This window comes from Bradysia coprophila (genome assembly GCF_014529535.1).
Source record: "Bradysia coprophila strain Holo2 chromosome IV unlocalized genomic scaffold, BU_Bcop_v1 contig_144, whole genome shotgun sequence".
Classification (NCBI taxonomy): Eukaryota; Metazoa; Arthropoda; class Insecta; order Diptera; family Sciaridae; genus Bradysia; species Bradysia coprophila.
In genome coordinates, this window is record NW_023503373.1 from 1975032 (window position 1) to 2001698 (window position 26667).

Consider the following 26667-nt stretch of genomic DNA (forward strand, 5'->3'; position numbering starts at 1 on the left):
TTAGGGAATCTCGCGCCGCGTCATTCACAATAGCTCACAAAGTGCCATCTTCCTTATACAAAATGTGTCAAAATGTGGCGCGGCGCGAGATTCCTAGCAACTGATAAATGATTTTTTAATACGTTGCCGGTTATTGTGACTTGTCAACTCGTTGCCAGTTATTGTGACTTGTCAACTTTAGGCACACCGAAAAGTGCTATTTTACTTTTGATTTTTAGAAATTTATTTAGAGGTATTCCTCGACCCCCTTAGCACTTTCCGGCGTGCCTAAAGTGCCTGCTCAAGCATTATCAACTACGTTCACAGGAGTATACATTAGTTCATAGCACTGAACCAAGCACTAGAACACTATACCAACCTTACAAACTTAATTTCAAGAAATTTTGACTACTGCGTCGATGGAGCCTTTCTTGAAAATTCTGTTCTCGACCTTGGTTAAGTGCTACGGTAAGTTGGTTCCTTTTGAAAAGTCACGTTGAAAAGCAGCAAAAATGCAAATGCAATGCAAAAGAAATTATTATTTTTGTAAACCAATTTTTAGAACATTCGTTGAGTTCTGACTATAGAAATGTCTATCCGGCGGTGGCAGAGCCATCTGTTATCAAATCTATGATTTCCCTGTATGAGCACCCTTCTATATTTTTTGGGTATAGATTGTTTATCACAAAAATTTATTGAGGATGTTAGTCAACTTTGAGTTCAAAATCCATCCATCCATCCAGCAACAGTACTTAAATGAAAAGTTGATAGACTCTGTTTCGTAAAATATTTCAAAATTTAGGCGAGTTTTATTTTATTAGAGTATGAGCAGTATGAGCTACACGGGCTACACTGTAATATTCACATACTGTAACCGCTGCAACCACTGTAACCGCTATGACATTTCGAACTGTCGTGCTAGACTGTACCTGTCAGTTACGTATACAAAAAAAATTGACAACGACTTTTCCATGGAAAATGGCAGAACAAATTCCAAGTGACGGATATTTTTTGTAATATTGTCGTTCATGAAAGTAATACCATCCGTTAAAATTAAACTGAAATTGAACACCGCAGAACATATTTCAATATCGGTCTGTTGTTAAATTGAATTCACCGCGAAAAGTCTACATTCGAATGGAATATTTTCGATGAGAATTCTTTGAGGTTAGAAATTGTGAAAGTTTTCCATATGTTTAGTGTTGAATGGTTTGGCGAAATAAGACCAAATAGTTCAGATCTCGGCTGCTGACACAATAATCGATCTACGAATTTACAGATTGTGTGCATTACGTTTTGCTGGTTGAATACTAACGATTTAATATGGATGACAGACTGAATCTTGGCAGTGAAGTTAGAGAATTGAAATTGGGGTCGTCGTTTAATGGTAACAATTCAAGGACGTCGTCCACATCATTTCACACGCTGAAATGTGAGTTTCATTTTTCTTGAACGACTTGTGACATTGCTGATCCGTTAGTAATAATACTCTTTGTTATCGTTACAGATGATTTTAAACCGACTAGTTTAGACCTCTCGAAGGTGGCCACCTTAGATGTCAGCTCAAATAATCAAGTTACTGTATCTGTGCCACATTTAGGTAACGTATTGCTGATTATTATGCAATGGAAATGTTTTTCGAGCGACGAATGCAAAATGTAAAATATTTGTTTTTCACTTGGAAACGAGCTTCGTTTGCGATTTTCGAACGAAAAACATTTATATTTCAGATGCTCGATTTATGCATACAATGTGACAAGAAATGACTCAGCTTCAATACATTTTTCGAATTGTTTTTTACCGCAGATACTTCCGGTGTGCCTAAAACCGTTTTCAAGGGGAACCAACGAAATTACACAAAAGAATGTGTGCTCATCATCGACAAAGTGACCGGAGAAATTACATTAGAAAAATTGCACACAAACATTCAAGTGAAGAAGACTCGTAGCGAAAATGCCAGCAAACCGATTCCACAGCCATTGATGCAACGGGCATCGTTAGAGAACAGTACACAACGGACGGTATCGAAGACAAAGGTGTCGACTGGAGTGCGCAAAAATGCTATCGGCGGCTTTGTGCAAAGACATTCACCCATACAGGGATCGCCATCGTACAATCATCATAAAAGTCCACAGCAGGCACCTGCGTAAGTTTTTCGTCGTGTCCGTCAAATTGAATCTAATTTGAAGATCCATCGATGACTTGAAACTAATTTTGGTGTTTTTATTTCAATTCTTTTAACAGCTGGAATGCCAACAACACTCAATCTACCTTGCCAAGTATTCCATTAATTGGAATGGATGATGATATTGTTCCATTGAGCACAGCACCGCAACCAGTATCCGAACCATCGTCCTATCAACAACAATCCCAACAGCACTACCAACCACCAAATCAATACCAACAACCACATCATCATTCAGTTCAATCGACAGGAATGCAAAACAGTCAATCGCTAGGGAACAGTAGCTCTGCTAGTGGTTCAAGTAACCACAATTACCACCATAACAATCATCATCAACATCAGCAGCAGCAGCCGCAACATCAACAGCAGCAGCCGCAACACCAACAGCAGCAGCAACAGCAACACCAACAGCAGCAACAACACCATCAGCAGCAACAACAACAACAACACCATGGTGAGGTAGGTCTGCTGAGCTCATCTGATTCGTCATCGGACTCAGACTCGAGTTCTGATTCAGAAGACGAAAAGGTGGACAACAAAATTCAGACTAATCACATTAACACCATGAATTCATTGCCGGCACATCTGTTGGACGAAGATTTGAGATTGTCAGAATCGAATTCGTCGGATTCGGATGATTAGATTAAATTTGGTTCTCCCTTCTACATATGGTTTTACACCATTTCTTTTTTGTTTTTATTTTTTATTTTTTTTTAAGTTGAATGTGTGGCAGGTGGTGTCACCGGTGCCACCGTTTTTTTATCAACTACTGAAATGATGTTAGTAAATATAATTTAATTTAATTAAAGCAAATTTTTAAAAATTATTTTACTCGGCCGGTGTTTTTGTATCTTAATTTAGCAGAGTGTATCGCCGGCCATTCCTTCTTACGTTGGCTTTTTGATTCTTTGTTTCTAACTTTTTCATTTTAATTTGACTGGGACTCATAGCCTATTTTTGGGTAAGTGATTTCCGTAAAATTCTTCAATACTTCAAAAAAGTTCTTAAAAATCCTTCAAATGAATTTTAAGAATTTTTAGGAATTTTAAGAAATTTACGGAATTAAATTACACAAAATAGGCCCTCCTAGAACTTCACTTTTCCTTAAATTTAGGAACGTGAAGAGAAAATTTAAGTGTAATGGTTTTCCCATTGATATGACACAGGGCCTAACTTTGGTTAAAAAAATGTGAAAAATTTATAAAATTTTCTTAAATTTACGAAAATTTATCAAAACTGATTTTGGTTAGAAAATTTGGTAAAACTTGGTAAATGTTGGTAACAAATTTTACCGAAAATTGGCCTTCTCTAACTCTGAAAACATTCCGAAAAGTTCCAATTTCAGAATCAAAATTCTTAAAAACAATCCTTGAAGATCAAGTGTATTTTGGCAAGTCCAATTGCCTGGTGCTGCAGAAATCGCGACTTTCCGAAAATTTCTTCAGATTTTTAAGTTTCGACAAACAAAAAATCTTGAAGATTCACCATCCCACACATCCCCCATCTTTCTGACATCTTGTGTGGTCTTACGGGAAGTCTTGCTTATTTTACTAGATTTTTCGTTATCAATTGTCGAACTCTGTGTACAAATATATGGAGTCTAACTTTAGGCGCAGACGAAAAATCCTAAAGGCTTGCTAACCTATAGGCGTGGTTCGGAATTCACGTAAGGAATGTGGTCCACAGTCACCAGCCCGCACTGGCCCTCGTGGTGTTTCATGGCTAAATACCCCTCTTTGGAAGCCTACAAAAACTTTGCACACTGAAATAATCGGAAACATGTTGACAACTTTTCTGTACAAAGTCTACAATCATTGTGTACAAAGTTTCCGATTTCTTTAAATACTTGTATCAAAAATGTGCGGAATCTGAATATTTGAGTTAAAAGGTGAAGGTAAGGGGACACGCTTTTTTAATGTACCTGTAAAAAAATCTCTACAAACTTCCCACACACCTCAACAGAAAATGTCGTATTTCGGACAGTTCTATTACGATGGTGTAAGTCATAATGAACAAAAGATCAAAAAGTTATCACCTGGCTGACATTTAATTGGCAATATCGACGAACGGAATTTAGAAGCTCGTCATTATTGTTAGTTGAATTTGTAACGGTTGAATTAATTCTGATGTATCTGTACCAAGGAAAAGCCAGAAGAAAACAAACCAAACATGTCGCAAAATTTTAACAAATGATCCCCGGCTAAATTTTTCAACACTTCAAGTACCATACAAACACAAATGCAATTATTTTAGATTTAATTTCAAATTAAACAAGTGATAACAAGGCAATCATATCATCTTTTAGAATCAATGGATTTTTTCAGTTTACAAAGGTCAAATCCGTAAAATATTTACCAAAACCAATCGGGCTGTGAAACATCTGTTCAATTATAGTCTTGCGTCGGGAAACATTGGGTTTGGGTTGAAAATCTCTATCCAATAGCCTACAAAAATGGAGTGGACAATTTACAACAGCCTGTTTACCATTAAGTTAACCAACCATCAGGATCTTTAACAAAGGCTAGACCCTTCATTCTGCCATCATCGGGACGTTTTACGAATTCAACGCCAAGTTTCTCAAATCGTTCACAAGCAACATAAACATCAGGAACCATGATACCAATATGACCGAAACCGCGGGGTTCTTTATTGCCATCGTGATACTTTTGGTCGGGATCTAATTCGGTGCCCCAGTTACTGAAACCAATTTTTCCAGCTTTAAACTATTGGCTCGTTCAACCAATCAACAATGCGTTGAACAATCCTTACTGCGTTAATTCCAAAGTGGCCTTACGGGACATTGCCCATCGTGATCTTTCCGCATTTTGGGTCGGAATGTCAGCTGGATTTTCATAGCCCATGAAGTACAGTGAAAACTTAGCATCGGGAAAATCGTACTTTTGCAGCAATGTCATTCCTAAAACACCAGTGTAAAATGGTAAGGACTTCTTGGGATCCTTGATGCGGTACATTGTTTGTTGAAATAAGAAATCCTGCAGAGGTTACCCCAAAGTTTTAAACTGAAACAAATTTCCGTGCTTTGGCTATTCTCATAAGAATATACCTTAGTCGAAGCATCCGCAGACTGACATAAAGCGCTCACTTCGGAGTCCGTAAGGCCGGTGACTTCTCCCATTTTTTACAATACTGAAAAGCGTGCGATTTAATGGAAAATAAGAAAATCAAATCAAATCTAATCAAATACGTATCACCGTAATGACACCGACAATAATTTGATAATCTTTGATACATCTCACAGCCGGTACATCGGTCAAGTCGTACTAATAACGAAAAACAGGTGTCGCTTTTAACACACACAATCTGATAAGAAAATTTAAAAGCAATAGAGCTGAAACCACACATTCAGCCAGTGGAAAACGTTTGCCTAGAAGAGGAGAGGCAATTAAAAAAAAGGTTCATGACAACAAGTTCAGCAGGTTGAGGGATTAGGTGCATGGTTCTTTTTGTAGAATGTTTTGAGGGATTTTTTTGAAAGCTCCGTCGGAGCTTTTTTTTGCGACGGTTTGTTCATATGCCCAGATAGCCCTTGGTCCCAATAGTCCAAAACCACAGTCGTTTAATTTTCATGTTTGCGTCTTGGCTGGTGGTGAAGGTGCAAAAGTCAAAAAAAGGGTGTTTTTATACGTGATTTACTGCCGCTACAGACAATGGACACACATGTGTGGCGGCTCGTTGGATAGGTACTGTCCAGGAGAACCGGGGCAAGCATAGATATCTTACATGTTCTGTGCCATTGTTTGAAAATAACAAAAATATTGTGTCAGTCAAAGGCCGTAAATTTTGATGAACTTCAAAAGGTGATATCTCGCACCTGGAGAATGTTTATGGTTAGATCATTGGATGCAGACATCAAAAACAGCATAGTTCGTGTATTTTTCTAAAATCAATATTTTGCTTTCGAGTGTAGGAAGACATTTGCTTTATACCCAAAAAAGTAACCTGAAACCTTTCACTTCTATGGCAATTGAGGTATAATTGTAGAGCTGGGTTAAGCCTCTATCAGGGCGACCACTGATCTGTACAACAACAGTCACCAGGTACAAAATATCACCTAATAAAGCTCATCAAAATTTCCCGCCTTTGACTGATACATACTTTTTGTTATTTTTGAATAGTGCTTGAGTACACATTTGATATCTGTCTTTGCCCCGGGTCTCCTGGACAGTACCTATCAAACGAGCCGCCACACATGTGTGTCCATCGTCTGCAGCGGCAGTAAATCACGTATAAAAAACACCCTTTTTCGACTTTTGCACCTTCACCACCAGCCAAGACGCAAACATGAAAATTAAACGACTGCGGTTTTGGACTATTGGGACCAAGGGCTATCTGGGCATATGAACAAACCGTCGCAAAAAAATAGCTCCGACGGAGCCTGGTCCACTTTCAAAAAAATCCCTCTTTATGTATTTTTGACATGGAAAAACGATTCAGATTTCTTGATTTTCTGAAAGAAGGGGTAGATATGTAAATTTGAAGATAACGTTTGACCTAGAGTAACGTTGGAAGGTCGGTGCGAGTTTTCCTCACTATCAGTTATAAGAGGAAATGGAGGTTGAGTCCACAGGATAACCGAAAGTGACTGTATACCTTGCGGTAAACAATACAGTCAACGCACTTCAAGCAAAAGCGGTACTCTAAATAGTTTACTGAAACTTGACAGTGCTCCATACAAAATTGTACACTGTAAAAAGAGTGGGGTAAAATTTCATTCAAAATAGTACTCTATTTGGCAGCTGTCACTAATAGCACTTTTACTTGAAGTGCGTTGATACAGTTGAAGTTTTTATAAGTCAATAACATCTGGAGGCACAGTTGTACTTAGTAGTCAAAGATTCTCGGCTAGATGTTTAAGAGTAATAATTTTGTAAATGGCTCCCTCCGTATTCGTACCATTACTGCCGAAATTTGCATAAAAAACAAGTGCCTAAAATAAAACAAAATAATTCTTTTGTTTTAGATTTTAGTTATCGTTTTTTATGCAAATTACGGCGTGACTAACGATACTTCAAACCAAGTTAGCTAAGAACCTATAAGAATTTTCTACAGAGCAAATTGGATTGTTCGGAATTCGGTTTACAAGTACACAGTGCCTATTTTTCTAGAAAACGTCCAGGTAGCTCAATGGGTAGAGCGACGGACTCACGCCTTATATGTCACGGGCTCGACTCCCGTGTCAGACATAGTTGATAGTGTTTTTCCTAATCGTAAATGAATAGTCTCTGCTGTTAGTTATCACTAGCCAGCTCTACCGACCATAATAGGTCTCCAAGAAAACACCAAAAAATGCTGAACACAGTTCTTGTACGTCATGCGTAATTCACAATCGTGATTCTAAAATGTCAACTGCTAGCGACACCTATGTTCTAATAGATGAATCATTAGATTTATAATTCACAATTGTAAAATCTCTCGAAAATATGGGTAATGCACAACAGGTCCATTGGTGGTTTAGTTGCTTGGAGAACAACAGCTTTTCTGCCCATCTTATCCTATCCTATCCTTAAGGTCAACATCTTCTAGCTACGGCGCAGGTCATGGATTCGTGATATATAAACAATCGGTGGGTGACTCAAGCTGACGAGTCTAAGAATGCGTGTCTCACAGAAAGTTGTAGATGACTAATGCTCAATGAATTTAACAAACTTTCACAATCACCTGGAAAGTAATTTAACGATGCATGTCTTTGAGGTCCAACGAAACTGTACGTTTCCAGGTGTATTTGTTATCAGAATGTAGCGTATCACATACGGAGTCTCCAAACGCTTTTTGCACGTTAATCACCCAGCAAATATATATTACAAAAGACTCAGACGCACACCGACATTGTTTGTTTATATTTTTATTTAAATAATTTTCTCCATTTTTCTGTTTATTGTTTTAATAATTTCAATTTTTTATATTTTTTGTTTGTTTCTTTAACGTGTGTGTTTAGTAATATGGGACAACATATTGCAGTAATTGCTTTTTAAATTTCCGAACAATGGAACTTATTTGGAAAAAAATTGATTTGTTCCACAAAACGTTTTTTCATTTAACCATTTTTTTTAATTATTTTCAATTTTCTTCTTTCAATGAGTGTGAATGTATGTTTGTTTGTTGGTTTATATAGTATACCTGTTACCAAAATTCGTGTTCAATTCAAACGAACGTTAAAAATATATCAAAAATCAAATTTTTAAATTAAAAACAAAATTCGATAAAACGAAATTGCAAATGCTAAGTAAAAACACTCAATTGCACATTTACACACAGACAATTCGCCTAGTGCACTAGCACGCTGATTAAAATATTTTTTTATAGGAATCGTTTTTACAATGAAAGTCTTTTCTGATAATTTCTTTTGTGGCATGGCTTCGATTGCAGTCAACGAAATTTTAAAAAAATTAAAAAAACTGATTCGTCAGAAAATAAAATTTCAATAAAAAAAAATGACGAATCCTCTTGTAAAACACTAACAACTTGGTCGGTCTACAAAATTATCTCATTTTCAGTTTAACGTAATACAATAACCAGTTAGACCAATTCATTCCTAGCAATAAAATAAACTTAGACAGAGATCGAAATCACGGATCATTTGTACCAATAGTTTCGTTTGACAGTCACATTGCCCGGACTTCCTGTAAAATCATTTTGTGTCTAATTTATTGCCAGAATTGCGTTGATTAGTCCCAATAAATTCAAATATTTCTCTCTCTCTCTCTCGTTCCCTATCTCTCTCCCCAAGTCAATATTTATTGCCAAACATTCCCTAAATTCAAATTGCCAAACTGTTGATTGATATTATTGGCGTTCGTTGGCTGAGGTGGTTGACCGAACGGTTGAGTTCCGAATGTTGCTGCTTGCGGTGGAAACGATGCAAAACCCTGTGCGGCGAAACCTTGTTGCTGTGCAATTTGCTGTTGCGGAAATCCACTGGCATTCAGGTTCATCATTGGTCCCGACGCAGCAGCTATGAAATTATGATTTTGGCCGAATTGATTGCCGAATCCGTGTTGCATAGGCATTGCATTCGGTGGAGCAACGCTGCCAAATTGATTGAAAATGGCACCATTAAATTGACCTATACTGGGCGTTGTTGTCGGTGCCGTTGCATACAATGCTAAAATACTGTCTTTCGTCATTCGTGCCTTTTCTGCGTCGTTGGGTGCTTGATTGAAAAAATCTTGTTCCTCCTTAGCCAGAGTGTTTGAGGTCAGGTCATTGTTGGAATTATTTGAAGATGGTGGGGCTGGATTGGTTGGTGGTGCACTAAGAAAATTGCTGAAAGCGTCACTGCTCAAATCAATTGTTGTTGAATTCGTTGGGGGCGATGGATCGTTACTGGTGGGTGAGGACAAGCCGAGTAAATCTGATGATCCTGAATTATTGTCAACTGGTACACGATTTGAAGTCTTCGGACTACCGGAAACTGACTGAAAATCGAAGTGTTCCTATGTTACTCTCTGTGTTATGCCACGAAACAATCAAAATTTTACCTTCGGTTTTGGTAATGGTGCAGGTATCGGTACCGATTTAACAGTAATTGCTTTTTTATCGGATGCAACTGTAGCTAAACCAAGCGAAGTTGACGATTTTTTCTTTCGTTTAAGTTTTTCCATTTCTTCGTCCACTTCTTTGTCCCAGTTTGCCTTAGCTGGAGGTGCTGGTACCCATTCACGTGCCATATATTTCTTATGTTCATACTTAGCTCGAATAAACGATTCCAATGCGGAGTCGGTTTGCGGTCGTCGAAAACCATCCGGTAACTGAGCTTCGTAAACAGCTCGTGCTCGAGAATTACCCATTTGTTGCAATGAGACAACCTGTTCGGGAGTCCAGGTATCAAGGTTTACTGACCGAACGCGCGATATATGTACCCCCAAGTTCCTGTGGATACCAGCACACCGAATGCACAGAAAAACACCAAGATTCCATGATGCCCATCGAGGACCTGTCATAAAGGAAACGTTGAACAAAAATCGCGATTTACTTCCTACCTAAAACAGTACCTTTGGCATCACAATCAACACAGTACTTATTGTCTTCGTCACGAAGCATCTGTGTTAGTAATGTCTGGCATTTTTCTTGGATAAATTTGGTACGTTCGCTCTCCTTACGTGTGCTCATTTTTACCAGATGGATACGGAATTCAGTTCACAAAGTAGAACCAATACAGCACCTTAAATCGATCAACACTGCACACTAAATAAATTAGAATTTTTCGTGCCTATAAACAGTTCAAACAAGCTAATTTGTCGATTTTATTGAACAATCTCGTGGAAAATCACACAAAACGATCGTAAAAACTTCCACAAAATCTTATTTATTCAACAGCAAAATGAATGAAAAAATAAAAGGATGAGCAATGGTTAAATCTGTCACGTCATTTTACCAGAACGATATCACTGAGAAGTTAATAGTCACCAGCACTCAATTATCTGGCAAGTACAATTCAATCTGTACACGCCTATCACTTGCATTCAGATAGAGCACGAATTATTTATGAACGAAATTCTTTAACAAAATATTTTCTTTATGAAAATAACCATGTAAACCGAGAGTTAAATTTTACGATTTACACTGGGCAAACTTGGTGAAATGACATGGCAAACGAAAATTGGTAATGTGTAGTGTTTCAAAACTTGGATAGCTTCGCGCAACATCTATATGTCGTTTATACAGAATATATTCACAAAATTATGGGCGGGAAAGAAAAATAAAATTTCCAAATGGAGTGAACAGGCAATGGTCGGTAGTGTTAATGGGAATTGGATTTTTTTTTTCATATAATTCCTCATAATAATACCTGAAATACTTCAAAAAAACCTTCTTATATTACAAACAATAATCCTTCGAGGATCTTTTAGAGGTGAGTGGGCTGCCCATAGAAGTGGGCTGCCCACGCCCATGGGCATGCCCACGGGACATAGGCATGGACATTTTTCAATTTCGTGGGCATAGGGCGCAGAATGGGCACTTTTCAAAAATGTGTGAGCCCACAAACTTAAGTCTTAAGTGTAGTCAAGATTTTCCGTACGATATAATATTCATCAAGAAATTTTAAAACGGCTTTCGCACATAAAATCGTGTTTCCAACTCATCAATTTACTAGAATTTTGCACGAACGATGTGCTGTCAACCTCAGTTTCGCCTCAGATTGACAATTTTCACATTTTTTGCGAAAATTTCCGATGTGGGCCTTGGGCATGGGCTGGGCAGTGGACCTACTTTTTAAAATTCTTGGGCATTGGCTGCGCCGTGGGCATGCTTTTTTTATATTATTGGGCTTTGGGCAGGGCGGGCATAAAAATTAGGTATGCCCACTCACCTCTAGGATCTTTCTATAATTCCATTATCAAATGGTCTGCAACAACAATAACTTTTGTTGTTTAAAACATATCACAGACGGCACGCATATTGACAGTTTTTCTATTCAAACTATTACTTCATTTGATCAAGGATTTTCGGAGATTTATTTCAGAAATCTTTTACTTCATTTGTTTTGAACCTGCTTTTTGATACATAAGACTTTATTAGTCAGACCTTGTCGTTTATTATTGCTGTCATTGTCGATAACAGATGACAGCAATCTGTAACAGGTTAATATTCGCCTGTTTAACTTTTTGTTTTTATTTTTATTTAAACGTTTTGACTCTGAATTCTTAAGAGTTTATTTGTAGGCATTTCAGCTTAAGTAGCTTAAATTTATAGGCATTTCAGCTCCTTTCAGTACCTCTTTGTAGGCATTTCAGCTCTGTTATTTTGTTCACTCAAGTCTTTTCAAAAATCATTTCAATGTTTTTAGTCTAATAGCCTCGCGCTGTGGGTGAGGTCTACTGTTGCATTTAGTCCGTTGCTAAATCGTAACGTAAAAAAACCCGGCGCTGCCCTTTCTATCTATTTGTAAGGCTAATACACAATTGGTGAAAAATGAACGCAAAATGCATGAAAACTGATGTTCGTACCACAAGTTGCAAAATGCGTGAAAATGTGTTTAATCACAGTTCAAAGTTAACAATTTCATATCATTTTGCATGGATTTTTCACGAACTGTGTACTCATCTGTAGAATGAGAGTAGTGAAAGTGTGTTTAAAATGACATCAAGACGAATTATAAGTGAAAAGTTTGTGTCTGAAATTTTCTTCTTTATATGTTAACAGAAAATATCTATAAATTAACATCTTAATTATCTTATCTGTTACGTCATCTTACGTCATCTGTTATCGACAACGATGAAAAATAAGCAAAGAAACAAGCACATGACTAACCATTTACACTTACTCATATGGTCCTCTGATATCCGTTGCTAAAGCGTAATGTTAAAAATATCGAATATCAACGTCAACTTTTTTTTGCAGGAGTTTCGTCCCTTGATATCTGAATTTTCTGGCTATCGTATGGTAATCGGTGTGAAATGATGTAAGATGTAATAATGCGCGCGGAACGAGGGATTTCTTTTATTCGATGTTCGATTCGATTCAGTTTAACAAAAAGATCATTGATGCTTAGCGACTTCTTCAAGTTTTCTAGTTTATATAGCGCCCCCGCAGTTACGGGCCTGTTTACAAGAAACTCAAAATCGAAGTGAAAAGACGAGCAAATCAATTACGTCACTCCTCTTTAATAACATAAATTCATTCGAACTCGAAGACTCATTATATCTCTATGATATCAATATTAATGATGTCGTAAAACCGATTAAAATTGTTGATGGCAAAAACTTTTATCAACAGATAAATACCGAACAATTTCGGTTCGACTGTTGTCAATTATATCAACAGTTTAGAGATTCTGTCGCAAATAATTCGAAAATTAAATGGCTTTTCTATCCACAAAAATGGACAAAAATGTTCCTGTCATAAAAGGAATCCAAGTGGTGTATACAAGTTCAAGCAGCAAGAAGCCCCCAAATGCCATCGCAGAAATGTACGGAATGAGTGCTGATATTAATAGTGGGTTTGGTGGTGACTATGTATGGCTGGTACCAATTTGGACGACTAATATGGTGTCGCATTGAATTTGATTCGATCATTGAACTATTTCAATAAAATCGTTTTCTCTCCCCCTTCAATAGACGGAAGGAGTCACAAAAATTCGATCCGTCGTTCAGATGTCATGGAACAGTGCATACTCAGATTTGGCTGCAGGATCTGGTGGAGACTATCGCTACCTAAAGATGGAAAAAGAGATCGGATCGAGTAAAAGAATTAAGAGTGTGGGTCTGTTGCGTAGTTCAAAACACATAAAAGACATACGTGAATTTGGATGGGATGAACGCACATCTGATATTAATGAGAATCGTGGAGGTAACTATTTGTATTTGTGTTGGAAGTATCTGTAGTTTACACTCGCGAAAGTATGTGCGATATATCTACGAAGGCAGTTTGATTTAAATAGAATCTTCTTGTCAAGTAAAAATAGAAAAATAAAACGTTTATTGACGAAGAACAAGTTACCAATGTTTACAAAAGAAACGCAATATATATAATATAATCACCAGCACTACAAATGAGGTATCAACGGAAAGCTTAGACAATGTATGTTACAACTAGCATGTTAGGTTCACATTAAGCATCATCAGTACCTGCCCAGACCTGTCTAAATTTCACACAGATTTTGAAAATTTTTCCTGCAAATTTTTGCAAACATATATCAATGAATCTAATCAAACTAGGCATGACTCGAAAGTACTTAAGCTCAGCTTTCCAACGAGCTTAATCTCACCCGGAACGATCATTTATAACGGCCAAAAAATTCGGATAAAGAACACTATTTTTCCAACTTCGGAGATCTTCCACCAGCAACCAGGTGTGGCTCAAGACTGTGTGAGGCCTGTTTTAAGGTCTACTGGCAAAGACCTTTCAAACCATGTATATATCAATCCCAGACGAAATGGGTCCGATTTTGATAGGTGGATTTTCAAAAGAATCCCTCATTTTCATGTTCATGCTAGGACAGAAGTGTCTAAAGGTAAGCGATTTTGTGTAACAAAAACTATAAAATACTGATCACCGAAAATAACTGACCATACAATGATCAAGACTTAACCCTCACACAGTGAAACGTTTGCTTTAAAAGTAGTTGTATTTGCATCATAATGTTCGAAACGAATAAATTACTTTGGACTGAGATTCAGTTCAGCTCAGTTCTTTTTTAAATTCAACCGCTACGCAATCGAGCAACATTAAAATAACAAAATATTTTTTGAATGAACTTGACAGATGAGAAATGTCAAGATCTTGTTTACTAATATTGTCGAGGACTGTGTACTATACCGTGAAAAACCTTTAGAGTTTATTTAAAACGAAAACAGTTACTTTTGGCAAGAAGGCTGGATCTAAAACTTTGATCACAATTATTCTGTGAAATTAAATAAATTGACCAAAAAAGCGTCCAGATATCTTATGTCTTCAACTTGGAACGAACATTCTATCCAACTTTAACCCGGCACCAGCATGGGAAATCCAAGTATAGAGAGAGAGGAATTTCAAAGTATTTCATTAAATAACGCAAATTATTCTGAATCAAGGTACACTTCTCCATAGTCCGACCATAGGTGTGCGTACTTCAGCAATTGATGGAATTGGTGCCGAAATTTTAAACTTTGATAATTTTCGAGAGAATTTAACGAGAAAAGTGAGTCTGAAAAATTGGTTCCTGTTGACGTCCCACCAGCACGTACACATTTTCAATGTGGACAAAAAGACAAACGGAAATTTATCGGTACGCAACACCATTTCCATTGATACGGAGCTGATGGCAAACGTGTATGATGTCAATGATGACACACTATCCAGTTTGAAACTGTGCAGCTGGTCTCAGTTTTACACGTTGATCGAACAATTCAGCGATGTGAATCAAGGAGGTGATGTCTTCGTTGTGACCGTTATCGAAGAAGACCGACTTTCCGAAAATAGCAGAGAAGTCGAAAAGGACTACGAAATTGATCAGTTATCAGCGGCTGCGACATTCGAATTCTGTGCAACAAATAGTGAGGTAGAAGTATGTGAAAATCCCTAATTATTACTGTCGGCGATGCTACAATTTCCATTTTTTTTTTCAGGGAAACGATCTACAAAGACCGTTCGTCGAATCGATCGTGAAAGTTGAGCCCACCGACGATACTCTCGATTGGGAAGATACTTTGGTTCACGTTAAAAATGAAACTGAAGAGCAGAACGAACTAGCAGTTGAACAAGGTCATTTGGTATTGGTTCGAGAAAAATATCCGGCCTTTGCAGCCGATCAACGTGGAGGTGTTACTCCTAAAGGTCGTAAAGACGCCAGTCAAGTGACGAGAAAATGTACCATTTGTGATAAGGACTTTTCGACGAAGAAAAAATTCAGAAATCACATGTACCTGCACGATAGAAGCAAATTTAAGGAGTGTCACATCTGTCACGCCACTTGCTTCAACATACGGCGTCACATTGAAAGTGTGCATAAGAACGTAAGAAAAGACGTTTGCCATATTTGTGGTGCCGCCTACAAACAATTATCAACGTTGAAAGCGCACATGGACTCGAAACACAACGAATTTGGGGAATATTTCTGTGATATCTGCAACAATGGCAAAAACTATCGTACGAAAATGAGGCTGAAATGTCATATTACCAATGTGCACGTCAAGGGTATAGAACCAGGAAAACAAGCACACCCCAAAAAACAGTTATCGTCGAAAGCCGCGCTTAAAAGTCATATGGATTCAAAACACAGCGATGACCGAGAATCGAAAGCTCAATTTCAGTGTGAGACTTGCGACAAAGTATTCAAACGGAAACAGTAAGTCGAAGCATTCTTTCTTAGTCAATTTATGTTCATAATCAACTCTAAAGGAACCCAAAACTCCTCAAAGCTCACACGCCAGATAACATTTTTTTTAAATAATTTTTCAGGGCATTGACCAGCCATGTAATATTACATTCAGGGAAGAAGTTTGATTGCACAGAATGTGGCCAGTCCTTCAGTCATCCTGATTACTTATCAAAACATCGCAGACATCACAAAGAAGTCAAGTGCAAAGAGTAAACAGTTCGCGTGGAGAGCGATATCAAGTACAAAATTTCGATCTGCTACTAATGTATCTAAGTATGAGTGAGAAATAAATCTGGTATAAAATGATGGATTAAAAACGAATTTCATTTAAATCGGATGAGTTACCTGCGTTAGTTTTCGAAATAAATAGAAATTTGTTCAGAGGAAAGAGATGACAGACTGGCACTTGACACACATTTCAAAAGAAGAATATTCTCTGGACATTCTTGTTGGACGATAATGAAGTATCAGTAAAAAAAACCCTTAAAGGGTGAAGGTGACGTAATAGCAAGATACCACTACACAGATTTTAACAAAGAAAATATTCACACACCAAATTGAGTCACAAATGGCAGATGATTCGAATTTTATCTTTTAAAATGTCGTCCTTTAAGTGTTTCCTAAGACTTTTCTAGTTCCGAAGCAAAATTCTTCATCATTAGTGATATCAGTTATTTTGTAAGTTAAGACACAAGAACTTGCGTCACACTCACCCTCCCATCCTAGATTCATTTCTTTACCATGTCGTGAACGTACGTTACCATGGAATTTTAGGAACCATCATACCACCACTTTAATAATCCTAAAGATCCAGAAGGGAACTCAAAGAACGTGAAAAATCATTTAATATTCTTCATTACTTCCACTGGAAAGATATCGGACCATGGAACCTAACACCACCTCTATAATGCCAAAAGTGCAGAATTGAAAAAACAAAAAAACGAAAAATGCCTCAAAATCCTAAAATTGCCGCCGTACAGCTGGAGAATTGTTTTATGCAGCAATCTTCCTCATTTGACGTCAGAAATACAGCTCCTACAAAAATCACTGAGATTCTAGCTTTTTTATGTCATGTCTGACGTTATAACGTTTTATTTCGCCCTGCAGCTCCACTTGTTGAAGAGATGGAAGCAAACTTTTTTCTCTAATGTGTTACAGACGGCTGTCATCTGTTATCGACAACGACAGCAATAATAAACGGCATGGTCTGCCCAATGAGGTCTTATATAGCAAAAGACATGTTCAAAAGAAATGAAGTAAAAGATTTCTGAAATCAATTTCTGAAAATCTTCGAGTAAATGAAGTAGTTTGAATAGTAAAACTGTTAATATACTTGCCGTCTGTGACAGGCTAATTTTGTTCTCCGCAAAAAACCAACAATTTTTGCTGACGGGAATGTTCGTCGGGAGAACATATCTGAGAAATTATCGATGTTAGAAGAATTTTATCCTCAAAACCCTGATATTTTGCGAACAAACCATATTCCTACAAAAGTGATTTCTTGACGTTTCAGAAGGTTCTGTTCCGTATGGTAGGGTTCCCATTTTTCAATTTTGAAAAAAAAGACAAAAAGAGGACGCCTTCACATTCAAAAAAGAGGTTGAAAATTGAATTTTTAAACAGTGTACATGCAGTTATTATGTAATTAACACTAACACAAAAGTAAAGAATTCAAAATCCGTGGTACAATATGCCTCACTCCTACACAAATGGAAAGTAATCGTCTCTCCGCTCTGTCAATGCGGTCAAATACGGACGATAGACCACATCGTGAGTGCCTGCTCGCTTTATAAATTTAGTGGGACTCTATTGGAAATTCACCAGGCAACCGACGATGCAGTTGACTGGCTGCGTGATCTAGTCATTGACCTGTGAACCATGTTCAATTGGAGTTATCTTCGGCAAGTTTCTTAGTCAATGTTTGAAATCAACATTGCATTCTTTTGGATTCATTATCAGTGACCGAATATTACTCGATCCGGACTTCTTTTTGTTTTTTTTTACTCTACAACGTTTTCTTCCTTGGAAAACTACTAATTTTTACGTTCATGGATAAAAAAATCTTGATTGAGGTGATGAAGAAGGCGAGCGGAGCGAGGGAATATTTCTGAAATAGAAGATTACTTGTATTTTAGAGAAGATTATTAGCTAAAGCCGCGCAGCGAAAATTTTTCACTCTGTGGGAATGAGCTGAATCAAATTTCCTTAAAAAAGAAGAAGGCCGTAAAAAAAGAGGACAAATAGGACTTTCATTCATTTCATTAAAAAAGTGATGTTCTTAGAATTTTTGCTAAAAAGAAGAAATAGACGGAAAAAGAGGACATGTCCTCTAAAAAGAGGACGAATGGGAACCCTAGTATGGCGGTTTTATATGTACTAATAATAATAATAGCGTATGGTTATTGTTCAGCCGGGAGGACACTGTGTACCAAACTGGGGGTTTCAACTCTATTGTTTCTTGTGAAAGACGTCTATAACTCAGCACAACACGGCACAATTTGTCTTTTGTATCGAGCGATCACAAATCTATAGATTTCAATTTTAGGACCCTGGTTGACAGATTGGTGTATACTTTTAACTTCAGGAGTCATCAGAAATTGTGGGATGTGACTTTGTAAGAACCGACACGTCATTTTTAAAGTATATAATTTATTATTTTTCGTGTATATTATTATAATATATTTTTACATTGAATATTGTTTTTTCCTTATTTTTTTTATTTTTATTTTTCTTCATTTATTTATGTTTTTTTTGTTCTTTATTAATATAATTTTTTATTTATAAATATAACCATAAAATTCAGTATTCCACTTTAGTTTTTTAATACACAGTTTTTGTTCTTCCTTTATAAATGACTATTTGTATTTGTATAAAAAAATGAAATAAAAAATCTGTTTATTTGTAAGAAAAATGAATTAAAAAGTAAAATACCGGGTCGGCAGTGATGTTTGAATAAACTATTTTATTTTCTGGATTACTATTTTTGCTATGGATTTTATTGAATACATTTCGTATAGGTCGGCTCTCGTCGGCTTTTTGAAAATCGTTGCTAATTTAATTGTTTTTGACTTTGATTATAATTGCGATAATGGATGAGGTTAATTGTTCGTTTAATTGTAATTTATTGAGTGAAATTTTCGCGCATTAGGACTACTTATTTTCGAGTATAGTGTGTGAAGTTGTGTGTTTGTTGGCTGGCAGTTTCGTTTTTGTATCAAAAAACCTATGCAACGAATTCTAATAAATTTAAATGAAATTTTTTAATTTTCTTTAAATTTTAATTTCAACGAAAAACAAAAGGAAAAAATCAATTTCCTTATATATAGTTAGCACTCATCCGCTGCAAGACATTTAATACAAAAAACATCTTTTTTCCATATTTAAATGTATTTGCTTAGTACAATTTATTTGATTTTTTTTAACTTTTAATTTTTTGTCTATTCCAATTCTTGTGTTTCTTCCGTTTATCAAAACTGTCAGAATATGTTCGGCATTTTACTTGCTATATTTCTTTTATATAAAACTGTTTAAAACAGTATACATTAATACTTTTTGCATTGTTTTTTTTACATTAATCATTTCTATTTTCTATTACACGGGTCGTTTTTTCCATAATAGACGTAATTTACTTAATTTAATTTAATTAATAAATTATGTGGTTTCAGTGTTTCAATCTTATTTAAAATGGCAGAAAAGGTTGAAATCTATATTTTGATCGGTACATTGAAACAGAGAGATGATGAAGCGTTTGTTTTTTAAGATAAAAAAAGAAAAAGAAAAAAAATATTTGAAATGAGCCTGCAATTGGTTTGATTTTGCTTAAAAGTTAAAAATATTTACAAAGAACTTAAGCGATAGCGTAACGGTTTCAATCAAATTTTTCTCATTGTTTTTATTTTCTCTCTCTCTCTCTATTTCTGTTTCTTTTTTCCAATATGTAAAACAGTTAATCTTACGGCGTTTTAGTTGTATTTCATTAGTTTACCATTTTGTTTTAATCATTTTTTAACGTACAAAATACAGTAAAAAGAACGATTTTTCCATATAAATATAAATATTTTTTGTTTGTTTAGTTTTACTTTCAGTTTTATTTTATTTCATTTTCTATTCCTATTATTTTCATCGTCTCCTCCATGTGTTTTGTAATGTCTCTCCGTTTTAATATATTTTTATTTTTGTTTAATAAATTAAATCATGCGGCTACCCCTATCTCAGTTAAATATTCTTCTACATAGTTATAGTGTAATTACTCCTTTGGGTGTTCAGATTCTTCTTTCTACTAGGTTTTTTCTTCGTTTAGGTATTATTCTGGGATGGTTATTCTTTCTCATATAGTCTTAGTCTTAGGTAATTTTTCGAGGAATTTTATTTTCTTGTTACTTTTAGTATTTTATTTCTCTCCTGTTCGGTCTCGATCGGTTAATATTTTTATAGGTCATATCATTATAATAAGATTACTTTCATTATTTATTCAGTTTATTTTATCAAAATGCTTTTTATATCAATTTCAACTCATCATTAAATGAGGGATATTATAAGTAAGGCCAGCAAAATTCACTTTCCAGATAATGATCTAACATTCAGAAACTTCGCGTTAAACTTTATTCGGTTTGGTTTCATTAATTTCGAGATGCACTCGGTATATATTGACTTGAATTCATTCACTTGGTATACATCAACAATTTGGTCAAATACAAAAATTCTTGTATCGGCTCCAGTGCCTGTTTTCGACATATTTTTTACAAACATTAACGAAACTGTGGAGAATCACAACGTTTTTCTTCAAATTTCGTGTGATGTTTCGTGAAAAATAATTGAGGAAAATAGACCCTGGTCGGCTTGGCTTTGTGAGGGGTTGTTGGAAAAATTGGGTGGTCTGATGAAATTGAAATCTGTTTAACTGTCCAACAGCTAGGAATATGGCAATTGTATTGTAAGGAAGAATTAATGACCAAGAATATGGTCGATATTTTTGAAAAATTGTTTCTCAATTCCATCTCACAAGACACCGAGCCTGTTCAATTACTAGATCCAGCCTTACAATAATTTTAAAAAATCAAAAAAATTAAAAAAATTTCCTTTTGTCACTGGGTATTCGATTATCCAATAAAAAACTAATAAAAAAACTCAAAACACTTGGCTTAGCGGCCCTATGTACAAAAAGTGAAAATAAAAATTTGGATTCAAACAATGACTCCGCCTCTTCGACTGAGTCCAATCCAAAATCGAATACCCATTAATTCCTACCAGTGCATTATCGTTATTTGATCGAGAATTCGTGTCTTGAAATACGCTCCTAGCATACCGAATATTGTGGCCATGGCGGCAATTGCAACCATTGCCTGCATGGCACAATGGATCGCTGTTAGATCTTGCATATGTCTATGTCTATGTCTATGATGTTTACGGTGATGGTTTGAATGCTGTTGCTGTTCTAATTCCTGTTGTTGGATCAATTGCAAATCACTTTCGAATGCCGGTATTATTGCTAAATTGATCACTTCCGTTTTGGACAGAACATCGGATATTGTTGTCGGTTGGATGGTATCTTCGACAAGGTGATTCGGTGAATCTGTCACAGCGACTTTGTTCGATCCACCGAACAACACATCATTTTCCACTTCACCAACACCGTAATCATAGTCGTAATTCGACAAGTCTGGTATTTTATTGGATGTCGTTGACGACACATCCGCTTTTTGGCCACTCAACGATGGCGTAGCCGTTGGGCTACGATCGGTGATTCGGAATTGAGTGAATTGATTTTTCTTTATGCCCAACACTTCGGACAACGGCCGATTGATATTTGGTAAAATTGAATTTTCTTCTTCGTTCGGTTCGTTGATGTTACCGAATCGAACGGTTGTGGAACTTATCGTTGTAGTTGTGGTATCAGGCACAACAGTGATTGGTTGTTGTTCAGTCGTTTCATCGTCATTTGAATTTGTTATTGAACTAGTTTTATTGTCTTGGAATTTTGTCATAAATTCATTACTCGTTAGGTTTTGAATCGGCTCGTATTTAGTGCTGCCACCCGACGCTCCGCGATAGAGTAGAGCTACTTTGCCGTCGGGTGTTAGTACTGGGGTTATTTTTCGCGATTTATCGATACTTTCATTGGCTCCCTTTTTCGATAAATCTTCGTTGCCATCGTTTGACTGATAAACAATTCCCACCTTACCGTGTGGCGTTGAAATTATTTTGATGGCATCGTTACTACCTAATTTATTTGCATTTTTCCTCCGTAAAGAAAACAGATGACTCTCATCGTCGTCATCGTCAACACTACTCTTTCTGTCGTTGTTTATCCTAGAATTGTCTATAAAATCTAATCTAAGGCTATCTGAGTTTTTACTGGACTTTACCACGTCCTCTTCATCGTCGTACATATCGTCCTCATCGTCTGCATCATCTTTTTGATCATTACCTTGATCATCATCTTCATCGTCTAATACAATATCTTCACCCTCATTGTCACTATCGTAATCATCATCGAATAAATCGTCTACACTATAACTATCTGCTTGTTCTTGTTCATCATTTTGATTTTCTTCTTCATTAACTGAGATTGTCGTCGAATCGCCCGCTGTCAATTTCGACGCTTCTGGTGGTGGTTGGGTAGCCGCATCTTCCAGTCAGTAACATTTCTTGGTACATCCGCATTTGCGGACTATGTCCAAGTTTTTCACGTATTTGGCATTGTTGCTGCACACCATGCGAACTTTGCGACGTCTCACAACTTTGGCTGCACAGCATTGATTTCCACATCCGCCAACGCATTTGGCATACTTCAACGGTTGTCGGGATCGACAATCGTTCTCGGTGTAGTATTCACGGACCTGCTCTTTGCGGCAAGTTGATGCAGCTGTGGAATGAAAAATGGTTAAGTTGACTTCATTGGATGATTGGGGGATTATTTGAAACATTGAATTATTTCTGATAAAATTTTCGTATGAAGTGATGAACCGAAGGTTTGATGAAATATTTGAGGTTTGATGATTAGAAAGTAAAAATGAAACAAGAAATTGGCTCCAATGCATAAGATTCTCTCTATATAACAAAACCACAAAAACGAAAATTTAGAAAGTCGGGCCCATAACCTGAAGAAATTTAAATAAAATTTTCACAAGCTTCCCGCTCGCTATGCAGAGAATCCAATGATTTGAAATTTCGACACCAAAAGTAGAAATAGATCAGAGCATTGAAGAGACATCATGAAGCTTCCGCATTACCCACAATTAATTGGTTATAAACGATGCGATAACAAATTCAACAAATGAACCAGTGAAAAATGATTTCCCAAAATTTTTACATAAAAAGTTAGTAAATTAGTAAAATATACCAGTAGTTGCTGTGGGCTCAGAAATGCCCTCACCTTGCTCGCAAAACCGTCCCTTTTGACCTGTCTTGCAGCGGCATGTGTAGCCGTCTTTAGCGCTATTATTGATGACACACTTAGAACCACGACGACACTTGTTATTCTCACATGGATCAATCTAAAATGTGAACGTTTACGTTAAAAATACATTCGCTTCAACCAAAAATTAATTGCACTACATACATCTTCCACTGCCATTGGTGTTTCTTGCACCTCCATATCCTCCATTTCCTCTTCACTATCTGCGTCCAATAAAGCGCAGCCCGGATTTATTTTTTGTTGTCGAGCTGCGTTACCGAAGTCGACCTGCTTGTGATTGATCCACACTTCTTTCATGCAACCCTTGAAGCTGGTCAAATTTCGCAGATGCCAATTGTCGTATGCTTGCTGGGCAGGCTCGTTGGGTAAACCACCCAGGAACAGTGGTGTGGACAATTTGAGGAAATCTTTGGGTCCTTCATTGATAATAGACCGCGCTAATCCGCGATCAACTCGAAGCGTAAAATTCTTTTTGATAGCCAGCAATTCCACCATGTGATATCTTCCGTCAGCGACCATCTCGAAGCTGTACATTGTCGATACTGGCGAATTTCCGACGTCATAGCTAACTCGGACTCTTCCGTTGAATAACTCAACAGCCAAGTGTTCCATGTGTCCGTCGTACAACAAAACTCCATTCTGCTGTGATGTGCTGAATACAATGGTCACATTCGCCTCTGGTTTTGTTCTTAGAGGCTCCATTTCGACAAATGAGTTGTTGTGCACGAAACTGATGCTAGTCAAGTATTCACATCGTTTACCCGAATAGCCGGGAGCACATTTACACACGTAGTCAGGACTAGATGGATTGGGTTGGAAACAAACACCGTGCTTACACTCATGATTTTGACACGGCGATGTTTGTGGATACATCATAGCCACCATTGGAGTTCCTTCACAGAATTTACCCGTATAATCTTCGGGACATTTACACATGTAATCATTGATTCCGTCCACGCAGGTTCCTCCATTCTGGCACATATTATTTTGGCAATCGTCAATGTTCTCTGAGCAATTCGATCCTCTATATCCAGCTATACATTCACACGTGTAGTGGCTAAAATGATCGACACACTTGGCGTTGTTCAAGCAAGGATTAAACTCGGTGCAGAATGGAATTTTCGTTTCGCAAAATTCTCCTTCATATCCTGGTTGGCATTCACATTTGTACGATTCAACACCATCGACACAGGTGGCATTGTTCTGGCATTTATTCTCCAAACAATCGTCGATGTTCACTTCACATCTTGTACCCGAATAACCGGCGGTACACTGACAGCTGAATCGGCCTTCTTCCAAAACATTGCATGTTGCATTATGGCGACATGGATTGCCATAACAAGCATCAATCATAAATTCACAATGCTTTCCATGGTATCCCGGTTTGCATATACACTCGTACTGACGTTCAACCAACGGACTGCACTCTCCATCGTTCTGGCATGGGAAAGTGTAACAAGCATCGCATTTCGATAGAATTTCATTGCTGACTTTTCCTTTGCAAACGAAATTGTTGGATGGTGTTGACAAGAGCAGTTTGTCTCGCATGGTTTCTGGTTCCGCACATCTTGCAATGCCTGGCTCAACATAGTCTAGTTTCACCCAATCGGACAACCATTTCAACGAACAATCACAATAAAGTGGATTGCTGCCAAGGGCAATGTGAGTGATTGATTGAAGGTCGCCAAAAGCTCCATCGGGTATCATAGAGATCTGGTTTCCGTGAAGAGATAAGACTCGGAGATTCTTCAGTCCAGTCAGTCCATGTCGTTGGACACATTGCAGTTTGTTGTAGCTGATGATGCTGTTGGGAATAGAAAATTTGTAATCGTCAGCAACAGAACTGATTACGTCTATAAGTCCCACTACTTACAGAGTTGACAATTTGGATAAATTAGCGAATGTGTGATTGGATAGCATGTTGATTTGGTTGTTGCTCAAGTCTCTGAAAATGGAAACGGTTTTACAATTGATGTTCTTCGCACTGAATTCTATGGTCACTTACAATCTTGTCAAAGACTTCAAATGGCTTATCCTGTCTTGATGAATCATTGAAATCTCATTCGATTCCAAATACAACTCAGACGTTTCAGCTGGTATTCCCCGTGGTATTTCCTTCAATTTATTGCGTGAGCACCGTACAACAGTTCCGGTACATGTGCACATCGGTGGACAATATCCTTCGCCCAAACAACCCTCATCATCGCTGGTACATTTAAACTCATGGTGTGGCAAATCTTTGACCGGAGTATCACGTACTTTCGCTGGAGCGGCACATCGTGGCGTAGCACCATTGAGTCCCCGTTTCCGTAGCCAGTCCGAAAACCAAGCCAAGTGACAATTACAATTGAATGGATTCGATGCAAGATTTCTACATTCGAATCAGCACCAACGAGATATGGTGAAAGAAAATAAATTAATAAAGAGTGACACTGTCGTCACAACACACATCACACTCCAGTGCTTCCTATTCAGAATGCACAAATCATTTGTTTCCTTTGTTGAAACAAATCGAATTATCTTGGTAAGATGTTATTAATGGTAAAAAGAAAACGGTGAAGATAATTCGAATATGTTTGTGCACACCGGCAATGTGTGCGTCTGTATATATTTGGTATAGTATATATGTCTATACTGTACCATCATTGGCACAATATATACTTACAGTGTATGGAGTGACGTTAAGTAATCGAAAGAGCCTGGCATTACACATGAAACCAAATTATCATACAATGACCTGTAATCAAATTGTTTTTTTATTAGACAATCTTTTGTTGTTGTTGTTGTGGTTGTTGTTGTTGCTGTTGTTGTTATTTAGTGTCTTTTCCGATTTTACAAGACATTTTTAACTGAAACTTAGCATAATATACGCTGGCATATATGAGTATATGGTACTCGAAAGTCTCAAAACTCAATCGAAAAAGTAAACTTGCGGTGCCTATATAATTACATAGGATTATTATGGAAATTATATGTTTCATCGATCGGGGTATATGTATAATACACGAAAATATTATTGGTTTTTGAAGAATAGAAGCTAAAGAGACTGGAATATTTAATGTTGTTTGAGTAATGAAATGTTATTTGGTCTGAGTTATTTCAATAAAATCGAATAATTTATGCTTTTAACGATTTATAATAGACAAATAATGAAGCCTTTCTGTTCACACAGTAGTTATATGTACACGATGTGGAATAACTGGTGTTTCAATCATATCGAATCGGTTCCAATCTATTTTCGGTGTTTGGTATTGACCCTGTTCCTCA

General features: G+C 36.9%; 7 protein-coding genes across 8 annotated transcripts in view; 3 read left to right on the forward strand and 4 right to left on the reverse strand.

Moving 5' to 3' along the window:
* Positions 1-881: 881 nt before the first annotated feature.
* On the forward strand, positions 882-2993 carry LOC119071249 (ell-associated factor Eaf). Its single transcript, XM_037176088.1, has 5 exons — positions 882-1146; positions 1259-1411; positions 1487-1579; positions 1786-2125; positions 2224-2993. The coding sequence occupies exons 2-5, from the start codon at positions 1303-1305 to the stop codon at positions 2804-2806; spliced, it is 1125 nt and encodes a 374-aa protein (XP_037031983.1). The 5' UTR covers positions 882-1146; positions 1259-1302; the 3' UTR covers positions 2807-2993.
* Positions 2994-4403: 1410 nt separating this feature from the next.
* Positions 4404-5395, reverse strand: LOC119071324 (lactoylglutathione lyase). The gene is made up of 4 exons (XM_037176209.1): positions 5229-5395; positions 4934-5157; positions 4665-4861; positions 4404-4608 (listed from the first exon to the last, which is right to left on the reverse strand). The coding sequence occupies exons 1-4, from the start codon at positions 5298-5300 to the stop codon at positions 4553-4555; spliced, it is 549 nt and encodes a 182-aa protein (XP_037032104.1). The 5' UTR covers positions 5301-5395; the 3' UTR covers positions 4404-4552.
* Positions 5396-8673: 3278 nt separating this feature from the next.
* LOC119071236 (stromal membrane-associated protein 1) lies at positions 8674-10765 on the reverse strand. The gene is made up of 3 exons (XM_037176069.1): positions 10177-10765; positions 9664-10118; positions 8674-9600 (listed from the first exon to the last, which is right to left on the reverse strand). The coding sequence occupies exons 1-3, from the start codon at positions 10292-10294 to the stop codon at positions 8920-8922; spliced, it is 1254 nt and encodes a 417-aa protein (XP_037031964.1). The 5' UTR covers positions 10295-10765; the 3' UTR covers positions 8674-8919.
* A 2148-nt stretch (positions 10766-12913) lies between these two features.
* LOC119071331 lies at positions 12914-13536 on the forward strand. Its single transcript, XM_037176215.1, has 2 exons — positions 12914-13173; positions 13243-13536. Exons 1-2 carry the CDS (start codon positions 12985-12987, stop codon positions 13507-13509), a joined length of 456 nt encoding a protein of 151 aa, XP_037032110.1. The 5' UTR covers positions 12914-12984; the 3' UTR covers positions 13510-13536.
* An 884-nt stretch (positions 13537-14420) lies between these two features.
* On the forward strand, positions 14421-16300 carry LOC119071229 (zinc finger protein 707-like). Its single transcript, XM_037176046.1, has 4 exons — positions 14421-14636; positions 14698-15170; positions 15232-15950; positions 16064-16300. The coding sequence occupies exons 1-4, from the start codon at positions 14624-14626 to the stop codon at positions 16194-16196; spliced, it is 1338 nt and encodes a 445-aa protein (XP_037031941.1). The 5' UTR covers positions 14421-14623; the 3' UTR covers positions 16197-16300.
* A 2970-nt stretch (positions 16301-19270) lies between these two features.
* Positions 19271-26667, reverse strand: part of LOC119071133 (protein slit) — a 108613-nt gene continuing 101216 nt past the window's right edge. The window contains exons 16-21 of one of the 2 annotated variants that reach the window (XM_037175821.1): positions 26066-26137; positions 25406-25771; positions 25274-25345; positions 23545-25204; positions 23359-23479; positions 19271-22848 (exon numbers count right to left, since the gene is read on the reverse strand). In XM_037175821.1, the coding sequence (XP_037031716.1) occupies positions 22619-22848; positions 23359-23479; positions 23545-25204; positions 25274-25345; positions 25406-25771; positions 26066-26137 (2521 nt within the window). In that variant the 3' untranslated portion in view covers positions 19271-22618. Of the gene's footprint in view, positions 22849-23325; positions 23480-23544; positions 25205-25273; positions 25346-25405; positions 25772-26065; positions 26138-26667 lie in introns of both variants that reach the window. The other variant, XM_037175820.1, reaches the window with a different exon arrangement.
* LOC119071411 (protein PFC0760c-like) lies at positions 21227-22611 on the reverse strand. Its single transcript, XM_037176289.1, has 2 exons — positions 22584-22611; positions 21227-22536 (listed from the first exon to the last, which is right to left on the reverse strand). Exons 1-2 carry the CDS (start codon positions 22609-22611, stop codon positions 21227-21229), a joined length of 1338 nt encoding a protein of 445 aa, XP_037032184.1.

What these genes read in the sequence shown, in the direction of transcription:
- LOC119071249 (XM_037176088.1), top strand. Translation starts at nt 1,303, where the DNA reads ATGGATGACAGACTGAATCTTGGCAGTGAAGTTAGAGAATTGAAATTG. An exon ending in TGTATCTGTGCCACATTTAG is followed by an intron (nt 1,580 to 1,785) that starts GTAACGTATTGC and finishes TTTTTACCGCAG; the next exon opens with ATACTTCCGGTGTGCCTAAA. An exon ending in AGTCCACAGCAGGCACCTGC is followed by an intron (nt 2,126 to 2,223) that starts GTAAGTTTTTCG and finishes TTCTTTTAACAG; the next exon opens with CTGGAATGCCAACAACACTC.
- LOC119071324 (XM_037176209.1), bottom strand. Translation starts at nt 5,300, where the DNA reads ATGGGAGAAGTCACCGGCCTTACGGACTCCGAAGTGAGCGCTTTATGT. An exon ending in CTGCGGATGCTTCGACTAAG is followed by an intron (nt 5,158 to 5,228) that starts GTATATTCTTAT and finishes TAACCTCTGCAG; the next exon opens with GATTTCTTATTTCAACAAAC. An exon ending in GCCACTTTGGAATTAACGCA is followed by an intron (nt 4,862 to 4,933) that starts GTAAGGATTGTT and finishes AATTGGTTTCAG; the next exon opens with TAACTGGGGCACCGAATTAG.
- LOC119071236 (XM_037176069.1), bottom strand. Translation starts at nt 10,294, where the DNA reads ATGAGCACACGTAAGGAGAGCGAACGTACCAAATTTATCCAAGAAAAA. An exon ending in TGTTGATTGTGATGCCAAAG is followed by an intron (nt 10,119 to 10,176) that starts GTACTGTTTTAG and finishes CCTTTATGACAG; the next exon opens with GTCCTCGATGGGCATCATGG. An exon ending in CACCATTACCAAAACCGAAG is followed by an intron (nt 9,601 to 9,663) that starts GTAAAATTTTGA and finishes TTCGATTTTCAG; the next exon opens with TCAGTTTCCGGTAGTCCGAA.
- LOC119071331 (XM_037176215.1), top strand. Translation starts at nt 12,985, where the DNA reads ATGGCTTTTCTATCCACAAAAATGGACAAAAATGTTCCTGTCATAAAA. An exon ending in CAATTTGGACGACTAATATG is followed by an intron (nt 13,174 to 13,242) that starts GTGTCGCATTGA and finishes CCCCTTCAATAG; the next exon opens with ACGGAAGGAGTCACAAAAAT.
- LOC119071229 (XM_037176046.1), top strand. An exon ending in CAACAAATAGTGAGGTAGAA is followed by an intron (nt 15,171 to 15,231) that starts GTATGTGAAAAT and finishes TTTTTTTTTCAG; the next exon opens with GGAAACGATCTACAAAGACC. An exon ending in AAAGTATTCAAACGGAAACA is followed by an intron (nt 15,951 to 16,063) that starts GTAAGTCGAAGC and finishes ATAATTTTTCAG; the next exon opens with GGCATTGACCAGCCATGTAA.
- LOC119071411 (XM_037176289.1), bottom strand. Translation starts at nt 22,611, where the DNA reads ATGCGGCTACCCAACCACCACCAGAAGC. An exon ending in ACCCAACCACCACCAGAAGC is followed by an intron (nt 22,537 to 22,583) that starts GTCGAAATTGAC and finishes CAGTTAATGAAG; the next exon opens with AAGAAAATCAAAATGATGAA.